This window comes from Dreissena polymorpha, chromosome 14, assembly GCF_020536995.1.
Source record: "Dreissena polymorpha isolate Duluth1 chromosome 14, UMN_Dpol_1.0, whole genome shotgun sequence".
In the NCBI taxonomy this organism is placed as follows: domain Eukaryota; kingdom Metazoa; phylum Mollusca; class Bivalvia; order Myida; family Dreissenidae; genus Dreissena; species Dreissena polymorpha.
The window spans coordinates 18,710,047-18,723,630 of NC_068368.1; the positions used below are offsets into that span (position 1 = coordinate 18,710,047).

The 13,584-nt window shown below is 36.2% G+C and overlaps 2 protein-coding genes across 3 annotated transcripts in view; one reads left to right on the forward strand and one right to left on the reverse strand.

The window, feature by feature from the left end:
- Positions 1-2,182, forward strand: part of LOC127856882 (rhodopsin-like) — a 43,097-nt gene extending 40,915 nt beyond the window's left edge. For both annotated transcript variants that reach the window (XM_052393062.1, XM_052393063.1), the window contains exon 2: positions 678-2,182. In XM_052393062.1, the coding sequence (XP_052249022.1) occupies positions 801-1,868 (1,068 nt within the window). In that variant the 5' untranslated portion in view covers positions 678-800 and the 3' untranslated portion in view covers positions 1,869-2,182. The remainder of the gene's footprint in view (positions 1-677) is intronic.
- LOC127856857 (dynein axonemal assembly factor 9-like) overlaps positions 1-13,584 on the reverse strand; it is a 128,058-nt gene that overhangs the window by 89,601 nt on the left and 24,873 nt on the right. Inside the window, exons 11-12 of the mRNA XM_052393015.1 lie at positions 9,419-9,610; positions 8,282-8,366 (exon numbers count right to left, since the gene is read on the reverse strand). Of these exons, the coding sequence (XP_052248975.1) occupies positions 8,282-8,366; positions 9,419-9,610 (277 nt within the window). The remainder of the gene's footprint in view (positions 1-8,281; positions 8,367-9,418; positions 9,611-13,584) is intronic.

Below are 13,584 nucleotides of genomic sequence, written 5' to 3' on the forward strand. Positions count from 1 at the left end.
AAGTTGAAACAAGAAATGTTTACTGTTACATGTTTTGAAAATTGGGGGAAAGAAGCCAGCTGGATAAACAATTCATCAGATACATTCCATTTGCTTCAAATAGACTGTTAAGCAGTAAAAATATCTTTTGGAAAATTAATTGATCTTATTATGATATACAATGCTGAAAAAGTATTTGTGTAGATTTCGTTTCCATGTTTATATGACATTGGATAGCAAGTAATCATAATCATATATGTACATACAAGCTCACAATGTATATCCTGAATGAAGCAATTGACCCGCAGCACCAGTCAGTCAACCTGTTCATCTGAACACAATATTGTAGAGTATATGTGTACACAAATTTCACTATACACTGTACTTAATATGAGCCTTGATCTGGGAAAACAGGGCTTAACGCATGTGCGCAAAGTGTTGTTCCAGATTAACTTTTGCAGTTCACACATGGTTAATCAGGGATCACAGATTCTGCATCTCTGGTATTTTCAATTTACATGTAGTCCCATTAAAGAAAAAATCTAGTTGAGGCAGGTGTCATTCCTGATTAGCCTGTGCATACTTTTAACACACATGCTTTAAACCCCATTTTCCCAGACCAAGGTTCATGCTATTGACAACGTCCATGTCAGTTATCTCATAACAAGCAATCTGCTAAACAAGATTTTCTCCTTTAGTTTCAGCTCCAGACACTGTGAAAGGACAATTATTCAAGCCAATTTTCAACCGACCTATATGCCGCACATCTACCATCAACTCGCATAAACAGTGCGACTCGCTGAACAACATTCACGGTCACGATGAACGGGGCCTATCACTCCACGGTGTACCGTGACAAACCCTTGGTGCTACTTCCCCCCTTGGAATGCATCACGCCCCACACAGACTGCTACCAGGGGGTTCAGAATGCGTCAGGCACTATGGAGCACTGGATGGAAATCTCCAACTATGTCTGCTACGTCGCCTTTCCGGTAATCCTGGGATTCGGACTGGTTGGGAACATCGTTAATTTTGTGGTGCTTCTAAAACAGTTCCGCACATCCATGGACACGTATTTGCTGGGATTATCCATAGCGAGTGTGCTCTTTATCGTGTCAACAATAGTTTACAATGTCCAGCATTATGTGGGATACCAGGATTACCTGGTTGCTGCACAGAAATATGCCTTAATTACTCGAGACTGGTTCTGGTTTGTTACAATATGGCTTCTTATATTGATGAGCCTGGAAAGGTCGATAACAGTCACATCACGTAAATCACAATCCTTGTGTTCGCCTACTCAGGCAGCTATAGTGGTGTTCCTAGTGTATCTAATCGGCGCTATAAGCGCCCTGCCGCGCTATTGGGAGTACAACATCGTTCGTCAGGGAAGCCTTTACCATGATCAAACATCCGCGCTTCTCCGTAAAACTTCAAACTCAAATATCGAGGATTACAAAGCCATATACTACTGGTACATAACCTCCATTACAATCTTCCTTCCAACACCCCTACTGTTCTTCATGCTATTCCCACTCTGTTATGGCACACGACAAACTGTCGTCTCAAGGAACTATCTGTTTATTAAGCACAATGCAAGCACCGCGCTCATTCTGAATCGTCGCCTGAAAGAAGAAATTATGCTGACCAAACTGGCGATTGTTATGGTGTTTCTATATCTGTTGCTTGTGGCACCTTTTCTTTTCTTTGATCTCCTCTCCCACTTTGCTCCAAGCCTAACACAAACTGGGACACCTTACTTCTTTGCTTTGTACAATATATTCACTGTTTGTTTTCACTCGTACTATATGTGGCACCAGCAAATCTACTTCTGTTGTAACAAACTGTATCGACTTCAGTTTCTTTCTTCCTGTTGTTGCTGTTGTTAGCATTATACTGTCATCTTGTTTTTCTCGTCATCAATTTAATTATTACCTTCATCATCATTCCAACTCTTGCAATCATATTTATTGTATCATCATTATCATCATCATCATAATCATCATCTTGTTTCTTTGTTATTGTTTCCTTCCTTATCATCCTTCATACTTGACATTAATATTTATTGTTTTTAACAGCACAATATGCCTAGGGCTTATAAGGGCGCAATTTAAATCCATTTTATATATTGTATTTAACCATAAGAGAATATTTATATTATCTTTATACAAGTATTTATTTATTAAACACATACAATATTGTGCATGGATTGGCTTTAGTTATATATATTGAGTTTCAGCTTCCTTGTAACATAGTCATTTTGAAGACATCACCACAAGCAGTATTTAATTGAATTTTAAGCCTCCAGCAATTCCAAAGATCAAAATTGACCATTGACAAGTTTCAAAGTCCATTTGATAACCATGTTAATGTGCATTGAGTTAGAATATTTTTTTTTTAGAAGACTGAATCATACCCCTGCATCTGCCTGATATAAAAAAGCCAGATATATTTTTATACAAGGGACAAAATTGTCACAAAACCAGGTTTTCAGTTGAAAAAAGTCTGATAAAGGGAGACAATTTTAAATTGTGTATTGTTAACCCCAATGTGTAAAATTGACCTTGATTTCAATTAGAAAAAAAAAGTCTGATAAAGAGAGACAACTCAAAATCAAAATGTGCATTGTTACTGATTGTTCATATTTACATAGTTGTTTTAAAATCAATCTATTTTTAGTTGTGGCAACCTTGACCCTTGGAGAAATTGACGTAATTCTTTCGCGCGACACACCGTCCAATAATGGTGAACAAATGTGCCAAATGATTTTAAAATGTCACAATGAATAACATAGTAATGGCACAGACAAGCTCATTAATGGCCATTTTTGAACTTCAAACGCAAATTGTGACCTTGACCTTGGAGATATTGACGTGATTCTTTCGCGTGACACACCGTCTAATGATGGTGAACGAATGTGCGAAATGATTTTAAAATCTCACAATGAATCACAAAGTAAGGGCCCGGACAAGCTCATTTATGCCTATTTTTGACCTTCAAACTCAAATTGTGACCTTGACCTTGGAGATAGCGACGCAATTCTTTCGAGCAACACACCGTCTAATAAAGGTGAACAAATGTGCCAAATGATTTTAAAATCTGACTATGACCGACAAAATTATGGCCCGGACAAGCTTGTTCCACCCGCTTTCAAAATCAATCTATTTTTAGTTGTGGCAACCTTGACCTTGGAGATATTGACGTAATTCTTTCGCGCGACACACTGTCCAATAATGGTGACAAATGTGCCAAATGATTTTAAAATGTCACAATGAATTACAGAGTCATGGCTCAGACAAGATCATTAATGGCCATTTTTGACCTTCAAACGCAAATTGTGACCTTGACCTTGGAGATATTGACGTGATTCTTTCGCGTTACACACCGTCTAATGATGGTCAACAAATGTGCCGAATGATTTTAAAATCTCACAATGAACAACATAGTTATGGCAACGACAAGCTTTTGGGACAGACCGACCGACCGACCAACCAATTGGACGGTGTGTCGCGCGAAAGAATTAGGTCCATATCTCCGAGGTCAAGGTCACACTTTGAGTTAAAAGGTCAAAAATGGCCATACATGAGCTTGTCCAGGCAATAACTATGTCAATCATTGTGAGATTTTAAAATCATTAGGCACATTTGTTAACCATCATTGGACGGTGTATCGCGCGAAAAAATTACGTTGATATCTCAAAGGTCAAGGTCACACTTTGAGTTCAAAGGTCAACAAGAGCACCGCATAACTGGTGCCAAGCTCGTCTGCGAAAGCTTGTAAGAATTATTATTTTTTTTAGAGGTCACTGTGACCTTGACCTTTGATCTAGTGACCCAACAAGAGATGAGTTTGTCAGAAACACAATGCCTCCTACTGCGCTGCATTGAAATAAAATTTATATCTATCATTTGGCAGGTATAGAAATCATCTCCCTCTAAAGGTTATTACTACCCTTGAATTTTGCCCAATCCAACCACGGGGGGGGGGGAGGGTCTCACAGTCAATTACATCACTGACAACCAAGGCCTGTGCTTTAAAAGAGATCATAGCCAGAGTTGATCATGTATCCATGGACATAAGTCCACAGGTATGTAATATACATCAAAGAAATGATAATTATATCATCTAAAAAAAACTTTGACGAATCAATCATTTGGGTTATAAATAATCTAAATAATAAATCTGTACAGTAACTGTTAAAAGAAGTTCAATTCTTGGTAAGGAAAAATATAATATGAGATTTATAATTATATAAATTACTTCCCTTTAAAATAATTGTCTGTAACAAATCTCTATTTTTAGTAGCAAATAATTAAAAGCCACTACCGTGACTGTAGATTCACCACTCAAAATGTGCAGCTGCATGAGGTACACATGCATGCCAAATATATAAAGTGGCTATGTTCAATATTGAATAATTATCTCCCTTTAAAGATTATTACTTCCCTTAAATTTGTATTTTTTACCATAGACTGTAAAGAATGACCTTGACCTTGTCCTTTTACCACAATGGGTTTGTCAGCAACACAATGCCACCTACTGCGCCGCTTTGATTTATTTAACAAAAATATATACGTGGGCAGGTCAGATAATTATGTCCATTTAAAGCTTATTACTTCCCTTGACTTTGTTTTTTCGACCCTAGACCTTAAAGGATGATGTTCAGCTTGAAATTTTACCACTCAAAATGTTCCATAAGATATCTCCAAGGTAAAGGTCACACTTTGAGTTCAAAGGGTCAAAAATGGCCATGAATGAGCTTGTCTGGGCCATAACTATGTCGTTCATTGTGAGATTTTAAAATCATTTGGCACATTTGTTCATCATCATTGGACGGTGTGTCGGGCGAAAGAATTACGTTAAAATCTCCAAGGTCAAGGTCACACTTTGAGTACAAAGGTCAAAAAAGGCCATAAATGAGCTTGTCTAGACCATAACTATGTCGTGCATTGTGAGATTTTAAAATCATTTGGCACATTTGTTCACCATTACTGGACAGTGTGTCGCCCGACAGAATTACATCGATATCTCCAAGGTCAAGGTCAAGGTCACACTTTGAGTTCAAAGGTCAAAAATGGACATAAATGCTAATGGCATAATAATTGTTAAAAATCGCCATAAATTAGATTCTCTTGTTTTGTGAAGACAGCATGCAAAATAGTCTGTGTCAATGCGGCAAGTGGGGGTATACGTCACGTCTGTGACAAAGCTCTAGTTTTATTCAAAGCCTGCACCTGATATATTACACAACAATACGGTAGTAACCTGCCATTCTCTATTTCTCCTAATATAATTATGTTCTAACATGGGTTAAATAAATATATACCTCTCAACTGATATTTTCTGAAAATTAGGAAGTTTGTCTGACACATTCATACATAACATCAAGATCTTATTTCACTAAAACAGCAATACATGTAGTAAGGACTTAAAGAAATGAATTCCAACATTTCACATTTTCTATGGAAATTGTTGACCACAGCCAGTCATAAAGAAGACAACACTGTTTTCGACATGAATATAAACATATTTGTTTATTCTACAAACAAAAATTAAGGTTACTACTCAAAGATCTAACACAAATAATTTGATAATACAAAAAAAATACAAGGGGTGACGAATGTATGGTGTCTGGCAAATGTCCCTGTGGTTCTTGTTTCAATCATTTATTGGAACCTTTATCAAGACCATTTTACTTAAACAGAGTACTTGTTCTACCCTGGACACAAACACAATAATATACACTTTAACACCGTTATTTCGAAGTCATCGGGACCGCTAAAAAAACTTCGGATTAACGATAATTCGAAATAAACATTTGACAGAACACTTCTTTGATTCTGTAAAAATAAAACCTTGTGGAATTCGCATGGTTGGGTTACACGCTACTATTAATAATTGTTTTACTTAAAAAACGTCAGATAGTCAGATAGCAATAGATTTCTACTTGTAACAAACAGAGAAATAAAACAATTATTTTTCTACTTTTTATTTTTTCTCTAATTACAGAACATATAAAATATAATGGATAACACAAATTATCAGAACATATAAAATATAACAAATAGCACATCATACATGTAAATACATATGAATACATTTTCGGAAATGAATTACTCAGAGCTAACTTGACAAGTTTTTTTGTTTCTAAAGAATGCAAAACTACATACCTAGTAATTATCGGCTTTAGACGACATTATAAAATTAACACGCTACGCGCAGATGGCAAAGGTGTAGTTATCGGCTTTTGACATGCAACGCACAGACGACAAAGGTGTGAAATTACACTCAGTGTTTTGCAGTTTTGACTTCAGATTAAAGATTGATAATTAGGTGCGAATTGGGACTGACAGAATCACTTCGAATAAACGATTTCTTCTGTTTAACGAAGTTCGGATTAACAATGAAATTTTACATTAAACAAAGAAGAACCACTATCGGGACCCGAAAAATACTTCGAAATAATGGTGACTTCGGATTATCAGTGTTTGAAATAACGGTGTTGAAGTGTACATATAAGCCTTAGGATTTCAATGCAATCTCATTAGTTTTGCACAACCATGCAACAGACACATACACAAGGTATAGGTGCAGCTACCAAAAAAATGCATCAAAATGCATGGAACACACACAATAAAGGGTTAAAGATATCCTTAAAAAGATACATCATTCCCACAAAAAACACAACTTTGTTGACAACTGTAGGACAGCATTATTGATGACATACAGCTATTCCTGTGAGTAAATCATTGCAGTGACCCTTTCTAGTTTGGATGACTCCAATCATATATTTAATCCTGTACTGACACCAAACTATAGCTTTAATGTCTACAAGAAGAATCACAGAATTAGGCTGGACTAACAGGGCTGTCTCACCCAGACCATGACTTAACACTTTTGCCACTTATAAACCCACTTTGATGTGTTTGTAGTCCCTTAGAAAATTTTATGAAATGTTAAATCTTCTGTACCATAATTAAGTTTGAAATGCTTCACTTCCAAACTTAAGATACTGATGAGCAGCAAATAGAATAAAACCTGAACAGACTGCGATTTACTAGCAGGCTGTTCTGGTTGTATGCTGGTTTCAAAAGCCATTTTCACTTTGCTTATAATGGGTAAAGGCTTAAGCTACAATATAAAATGTTCTTGAGTTCAAAAATGTCTAGGCATTTTGACTTGCTATATCTAAATCTATTATTATTATGTACATGTATTATTTGTAGAGGATAACTTACTACATTGATCGATACTCATGTTGGGTGAAATAGTTAAATAATCCAACATTTAAAATCATTTCCTTTTTTTCTCTTGATACTGCCTACTTCTGGGAACAGACTTTGAGTGTCAAAAAATAACAAATAAATCCTCGCCAGATACATACATAAGAATAATGCTCTCAATGGAGAAAAGAAACCTGAAATTGAAGTTTTATTGATGCTGAAAGGACGAAATATTACTTGTAATTACATTTCAGAGCAAAAAAAAGAAAACTCATTTCTAAAATGGCCATTGGTTTCATATCCAAGACAAATTTGAAATAAGACAATTTCCCATTCAACACAATTTTCTCTGCTATGAGATACAAAAACTGGCAATCAGGCAACATTGCAAACTTTGAGATAAATTTCCCAATAGATGCATAACAAATATTTTACTAAGGCTGGCGTTTGGGTCAGAATATTACTAAATGTATGAATGTTACTCTGAGCTGATATTTCAAGAAATCAGTTGCAGAACCTTGTCTTACAAGAGCACAAAACCAGTAAAACCAAGTGTAATCATTTTAGGTGACTCATAATCCCGAACACGCTTTCACCCAGTGCCAAATTGACACCGAAGGACTGAAAAAGATTGGCTTAACTATCACCAATTGAATCCATTACAAACACAAATTAGCTGGGCCTTATTAGTTTTTCAAAGAGTATGTTAGTAATTATTTGTCCCAGATCAGCCAATATAGTGTATTAAGTTAATAATAGTAAATTAATAATTAAATTATTTAATGCAACATTCTCCTGCATAAAGTGTCTTGTGTTAACAAAACACAAAACACCAATCACATTAATATAACAAGACATGCATTTTAGGCTAACATCAAAAAGGTTATCAAACACTGAAACAGCACAGCTGTCATGTTTGTATAGTTTCTTGGCTATACCCTTGCCTAATGAGATAGCAAAGAAATATGTTTGAGCATTGCTCTGTGAGACTGCACAGGAGATTCTGGGACTGGAACGGCACTTTACGCACATGCATACATTCCCCATTTTCACAGAGCGAGGCTCATATCTAAGCCTACCTTGAAAGGGGTCCACAAACTGCCTGTGCATGAAGTACGTCCGGGAGCAGACCAGGGGACTACGAGGGGACACCACCTTGCACACCTGTGGAATACACAGACAGTGAAATTCAGCCCATTTCCAATCTTAACAAAATATTATCAAATTACTGTCTAAAATTCCTTATTGAAGGCTTCCAAAATTAAAAACAAGAGCACCGCATCATGGGTGCCACGCTGGGCTACGGGTGCAGTTTTGAATAAATTAAAGCTTGCCAGAATTTTTTTTTTTCACAGGTCAGTGACCTTGACCTTTGACCTAGTGACCCCAAAATGGGTGTGGCGTGTAGAATCCATCAAGGTGCATGCATCTACATATGCATTTTCAAAGTTGTTGGTGTCAGCAATTTGATTTTAGAGCCAATTTTCAAAACCTTAACAAAATGTTACGGTTTTAGCATGACGCGGACGCCGGACGACGAGCTGGCTATGACAATACCTCGGGTTTTCTCCGAAAACGCCGAGCTAATAATAATAACATTTTTTATTTTAATATATGCTATTTAGTTTATTTCAGCTTTTTAATTTAAACTTTAGTAAATATAATATTGAAAATACATTTATACTCCATTTTGAATTATTTTTAAGCAGAAAAAAGCACAACACCAATTTGTCAACTTTAATCAAAGTGACATGATTCAATCCAATCAGATGGACACAAGCCCCATTCCTAAAATGGTGAAAACAACCACTGATAGAGAAATACACTCAAAACAAGTTCCATCAGCACCTGCCTGTTCATGCATCATTAGGCAGGTATTGTGGAAATAATCCATTTTAGAATAAAGTTAGGTTTATTTAAGAATTGCAAGAACGATATCAAATTATCAGATACAAGACTCATAAGAAACCATAAAATTTATCTTAACCCTTTGCATGCTGGGAAATTTGTTTTCTGCGAAAATGTCGTCTGCTGAATTTCTAAAATTAGCATATCTCCAAAAAAAAATCCAAAGAATACTATCAGAATAGCAAACAGTTTGGATCCTGATGAGACGCCACGTTCTGTGGCGTCTCATCTGGATCCAAACTGTTTACAAAGGCCTTTAAAATTCGGTTCCAGCGCTGAAAAGGTTAAAACAAAGTGTGAACCCTCACCATAAAATTGCAAGCATCTTTTCCGACAGTAGTGGTGTTAAAGCTGCCAGTGGGTTTCATGATCTTACTGGATGCCTGATCGAGCAAGTCGCTGTGAGTATTTCTGCCAAACAGCACGTACGGTGTGTTGGACGAAGGCTGGTCTCCCCCTGCCATGTTGGCCTGACCGTGCACGTAGAAACTCCTAAGCGGCTGAAAAAATACAGGTGAAGTTCATATGTGCCTTGTTCTGGGAAAACTGGGACTAATACATGTGGGTAAAGCATCGTCCCATATTGACCTTCAATACTTAAGTTACCATTCTTTCTTCTGTTTCTGCTGACTGTTTTTGAACACAATTTAAAGGATTTGCCTGTAAATATCATGGTTCAGGCTTCTATAAACAAAAGACTTTCTAACTTGAGTTTTTTTACTTCATTTGTTGTTTGTGTTAAAAAGTCTCTGAAGAAAAGATTTGCCTGTTTACATCATTGTTCAGGCTTCTATAATCAAAAGGCTTTCTAGCTTGAGTTTTATTTCACTTCTTTTGTTCCTTGTGTTTAAAAGTCTCTGTAGGAAGGATTTTCCTATAAAAACATTTTAGTCTGCTAGTTGTTTGATATGTTTTATGTGTGGTAAAACAAATACTATGTGCTTTAGGCAACTGCCAACAGCTAGGTTGGGTCAGGATTAAGGTTTCTTATTATAAACAAAAAATGATTGCGGTATAACATTTGGTTGCACATTTAAATAAAAGCCCCATTCCACCAGTACTAACACTTTTTCATTGAAGAGAGAGGGAGGGCAGTGCAAGGAAAAGTCAGTATGCTTAAACACTTGTCTTTTGGGTTGGCCTTAATCAGATAGTGAGTGCAGACATAACAACTTTCAGGAACAGTAAACACATTACATATTCTTTTATAAAAACGTTATTTTGCAGACAATTAAAATTTAACAGAATTTCTGGCCTGTCTAATCTTTCAAGAAAACTTTCCCAGACCATAGTCTTCTTAATGACCTGCTGTCAGGAACGATTTAACCAATGTATTTGCTTACTAGAAAAAGAGGCAGTATATAAACACTAATTAAAATTCTAGGGGGTCTGTTTTACCTCTCAATTAAGTGAGAATTTGTATTTCCAGGACAAAATGGGGAAGATCTTCCTTTTTAAAATTTGTTCAGGATATTATCTGATCAAAATATAAAGTGAACTTCTGCTAAAAATATGTATCAGATAATGAAACTTAAGATGTTAAAATTCTTCAAAAAATAATACACTATGCACTAAGTTGAAGCTGTTTAGCTAAACATTTTCAAATTGTAACAGATCCGCGCTCGATGATTACAGGGCTTAAGGCATGCACCTAAAGTGTTGTTGCAGATAAGCCTGTGCACTCTGCACAGGCTAATCAGGGAAAAAACTTCAACCTACACTGAATTTTTGTTAAGAAAAGAGACTTCCCTTAAAACGAAAAAAAAATCCATAAAAGCTGATATTGTAGTCCTGCATATTCTGAGCGGACAGCAACGGCTATTCTGGGATAATGCTTTAAGCCCAGTTTTCCCAGAATGCAGCTCACTCAATTATTCCTAGCATGCTTCTGTCAATTACCAACAGACATCCCAAGTATTTTTGTTTTTGTTTCAATCAAAGTTTTAAACAAGAGGGCCTGAAAGGCCCAAAGTTGCCCACCTGAGATAACAAGATATTATTGGGACAAATCTTTTGACCAAGTTTCATGAAGATTGGAAAATAAATGTGGCCTCTAGAGTGTTAACAAGGTTTTACTATAGCCATATAAGGAAAAATGCCCCGCCCCCTGGCAGCCATGTTTTTCAACCAACCAGCATCATTTTTGAACTCGTCCAAGATATTATTGGGATGAATCTTCAGACCCAGTTTCATGAATGATCGGACAGTAAATGTGGCCTCTAGAGTGTTAACAAGATTTTACTATAGCCATATAAGGAAAAATGCCCCGCCCCTTGGAAGCCATTTTTTTCATGCAAACATAATTATTTTCAAACTCACCCAAGATATCATTGAGACCAATCTTCTGACCAAATTTCATGAAGATTGGACAAAAAATGTTGCCTCTAGAGTGTTAACAAGGTTTTACTATAGCCATATAAGGAAAAATGCCCGGCCCCTGGTGGCCATGTTTTTTAAGCAACCAAAACCATTTTCGAACTCATCCAAGATATCATTAAGACAAATCTTCTGACCAAGTTTCATGATGATCGGAAAATAAATGTGACCTCTAGAGTGTTAACGAGGTTTTACTATAGCCATATAAGACCCGCCCCCGTGGTGGCCATGTTTTTCAACCAACCGGCATCATTTTTGAACTCGTCCAAGATATTATTGGGATGAATCTTCTGACCAAGTTTCATGAGGATCGGACTATAAATGTGGCTTCTAGAGTGTTATAAAGATTTTACTATAGCCTTATATAGCCATACATATAAGGAAAAAATGCCCTGCCCCATGGCGGCCATGTTTTTCAAGCAAACGTAACCATTTTCAAACTCATCCAAGATATCATTAAGACAAATCTTCTGACCATATTTCATCAAGATTGGAAAATAAATGTGGCCTCAAGAGTGTTAACAAAATTTTACTATATATAGCTATATAAGGAAAAATGCCCCGCCCCCTGGCGGCCATGTTTTTCAACCAACCAGCATCATTTTTGAACTCATCCAAGATATTATTGGGATAAATCTTCTGACCAAGTTTCATGAAGATCAGACAATAAATGTGGCCTCTAGAGTGTTAACAAGATTTTACTATAGCCATGTTAGCCATATAAGGAAAAATGCCCCGCCCCTTGGCAGCCATGTTTTTCAAGCAAACATAACCATTTCTGAACTCATCCAAGATATCATTGAGACCAATCTTCTGACCAATTTCATGAAGATTGGACAATAAATGTGGCCTCTAGAGAGTTAACAAGTCAAATGTTGACGCCGCACAACGCACGATGCACGACGGACAAAAGGCGATCACAAAAGCTCACCATGAGCACGTTGTGCTCAGGTGAGATAAAAAAAATCTGCATTCCATTGTTAAACCTGCGCAATAATCTATACAAATTTGTGTATAATGGTATGAGAACACATTTTAAACATGTACTTTTAATACTGAAACTAACATTTCATAGAAATGAATGTATCTTGATAGGTAAGATATTAAAAAGCAATTAATATAGTTTAAAATTATGTTAAAAATAGTACTCTTGGTGAACTTACTACTTCACAAGTCTGTGTGTAGCTGTCAAAAAACTAAGGATGCATCGGGTTACAAAATACACTAACCAGTTAACCTTTTACTGTTACCGGTTAACTGAACAACCTAAACAAGTTAAACTGTTAAGGTATACTTAAAACAAGAGATGTGTTTGTCAGAAAAAACAATGCCCCCTTCTACGCCGCTTTGAAGCCATATATTTGACCTTTGACCTTGAAGGATGACCTTCACCTTGACTTTTCACCACTCAAAATGTGCAGCTCCATGAGATACACGTTCATGCCAAATATCAAGTTGCTATCTAAAGGGACAAAGGAGTTATGAGCATTTTTCGAAACCTAAACGCAGAAACCTAAATGCAAAGTGTGACGGAAAGACAGACGGACAGACGGACGCAGGGTCCAATCACTATATGCCCTCCTTTGGGGGCATAAAAAATATCACAGTGCTTGTACATGTACTGTCTAGAGAAAAGAAAGATATTTGACATTGCTGGCATTGATAACATAAGCCGTCCCATCAGTTTCATATTACAAATGGATTATAAAATTTATTTTAATAATTTTTTAAATGTACTTTAGATTTTGTATTTATTTTTGTGGCGCAAAGCATATCAGTAAAAAGTTATCAGAGTTTCATATTATTCATTACAAATGTCATTATTTTTGGTGGAATGGCTTATATGGATGCTGTGATTCATTGTGCATTCTGTTGAAACTTCCAAGCAACATCAATATTATTTTTTATAACTATTTGATTGTTGTTTTGTAAATAAATTATTTTAGAACTTAACCTATTAATTAAAACTTTTATTTCACCTTTGTGGTAGCATCGTTGATGACGTATATTACTACTAATAATTTAAATTCTCGCAAATAAATACGGAGTTGAATGGTCAAGGTTTGAACAGCAAATGCCAATGTCGATTAAATTGCAA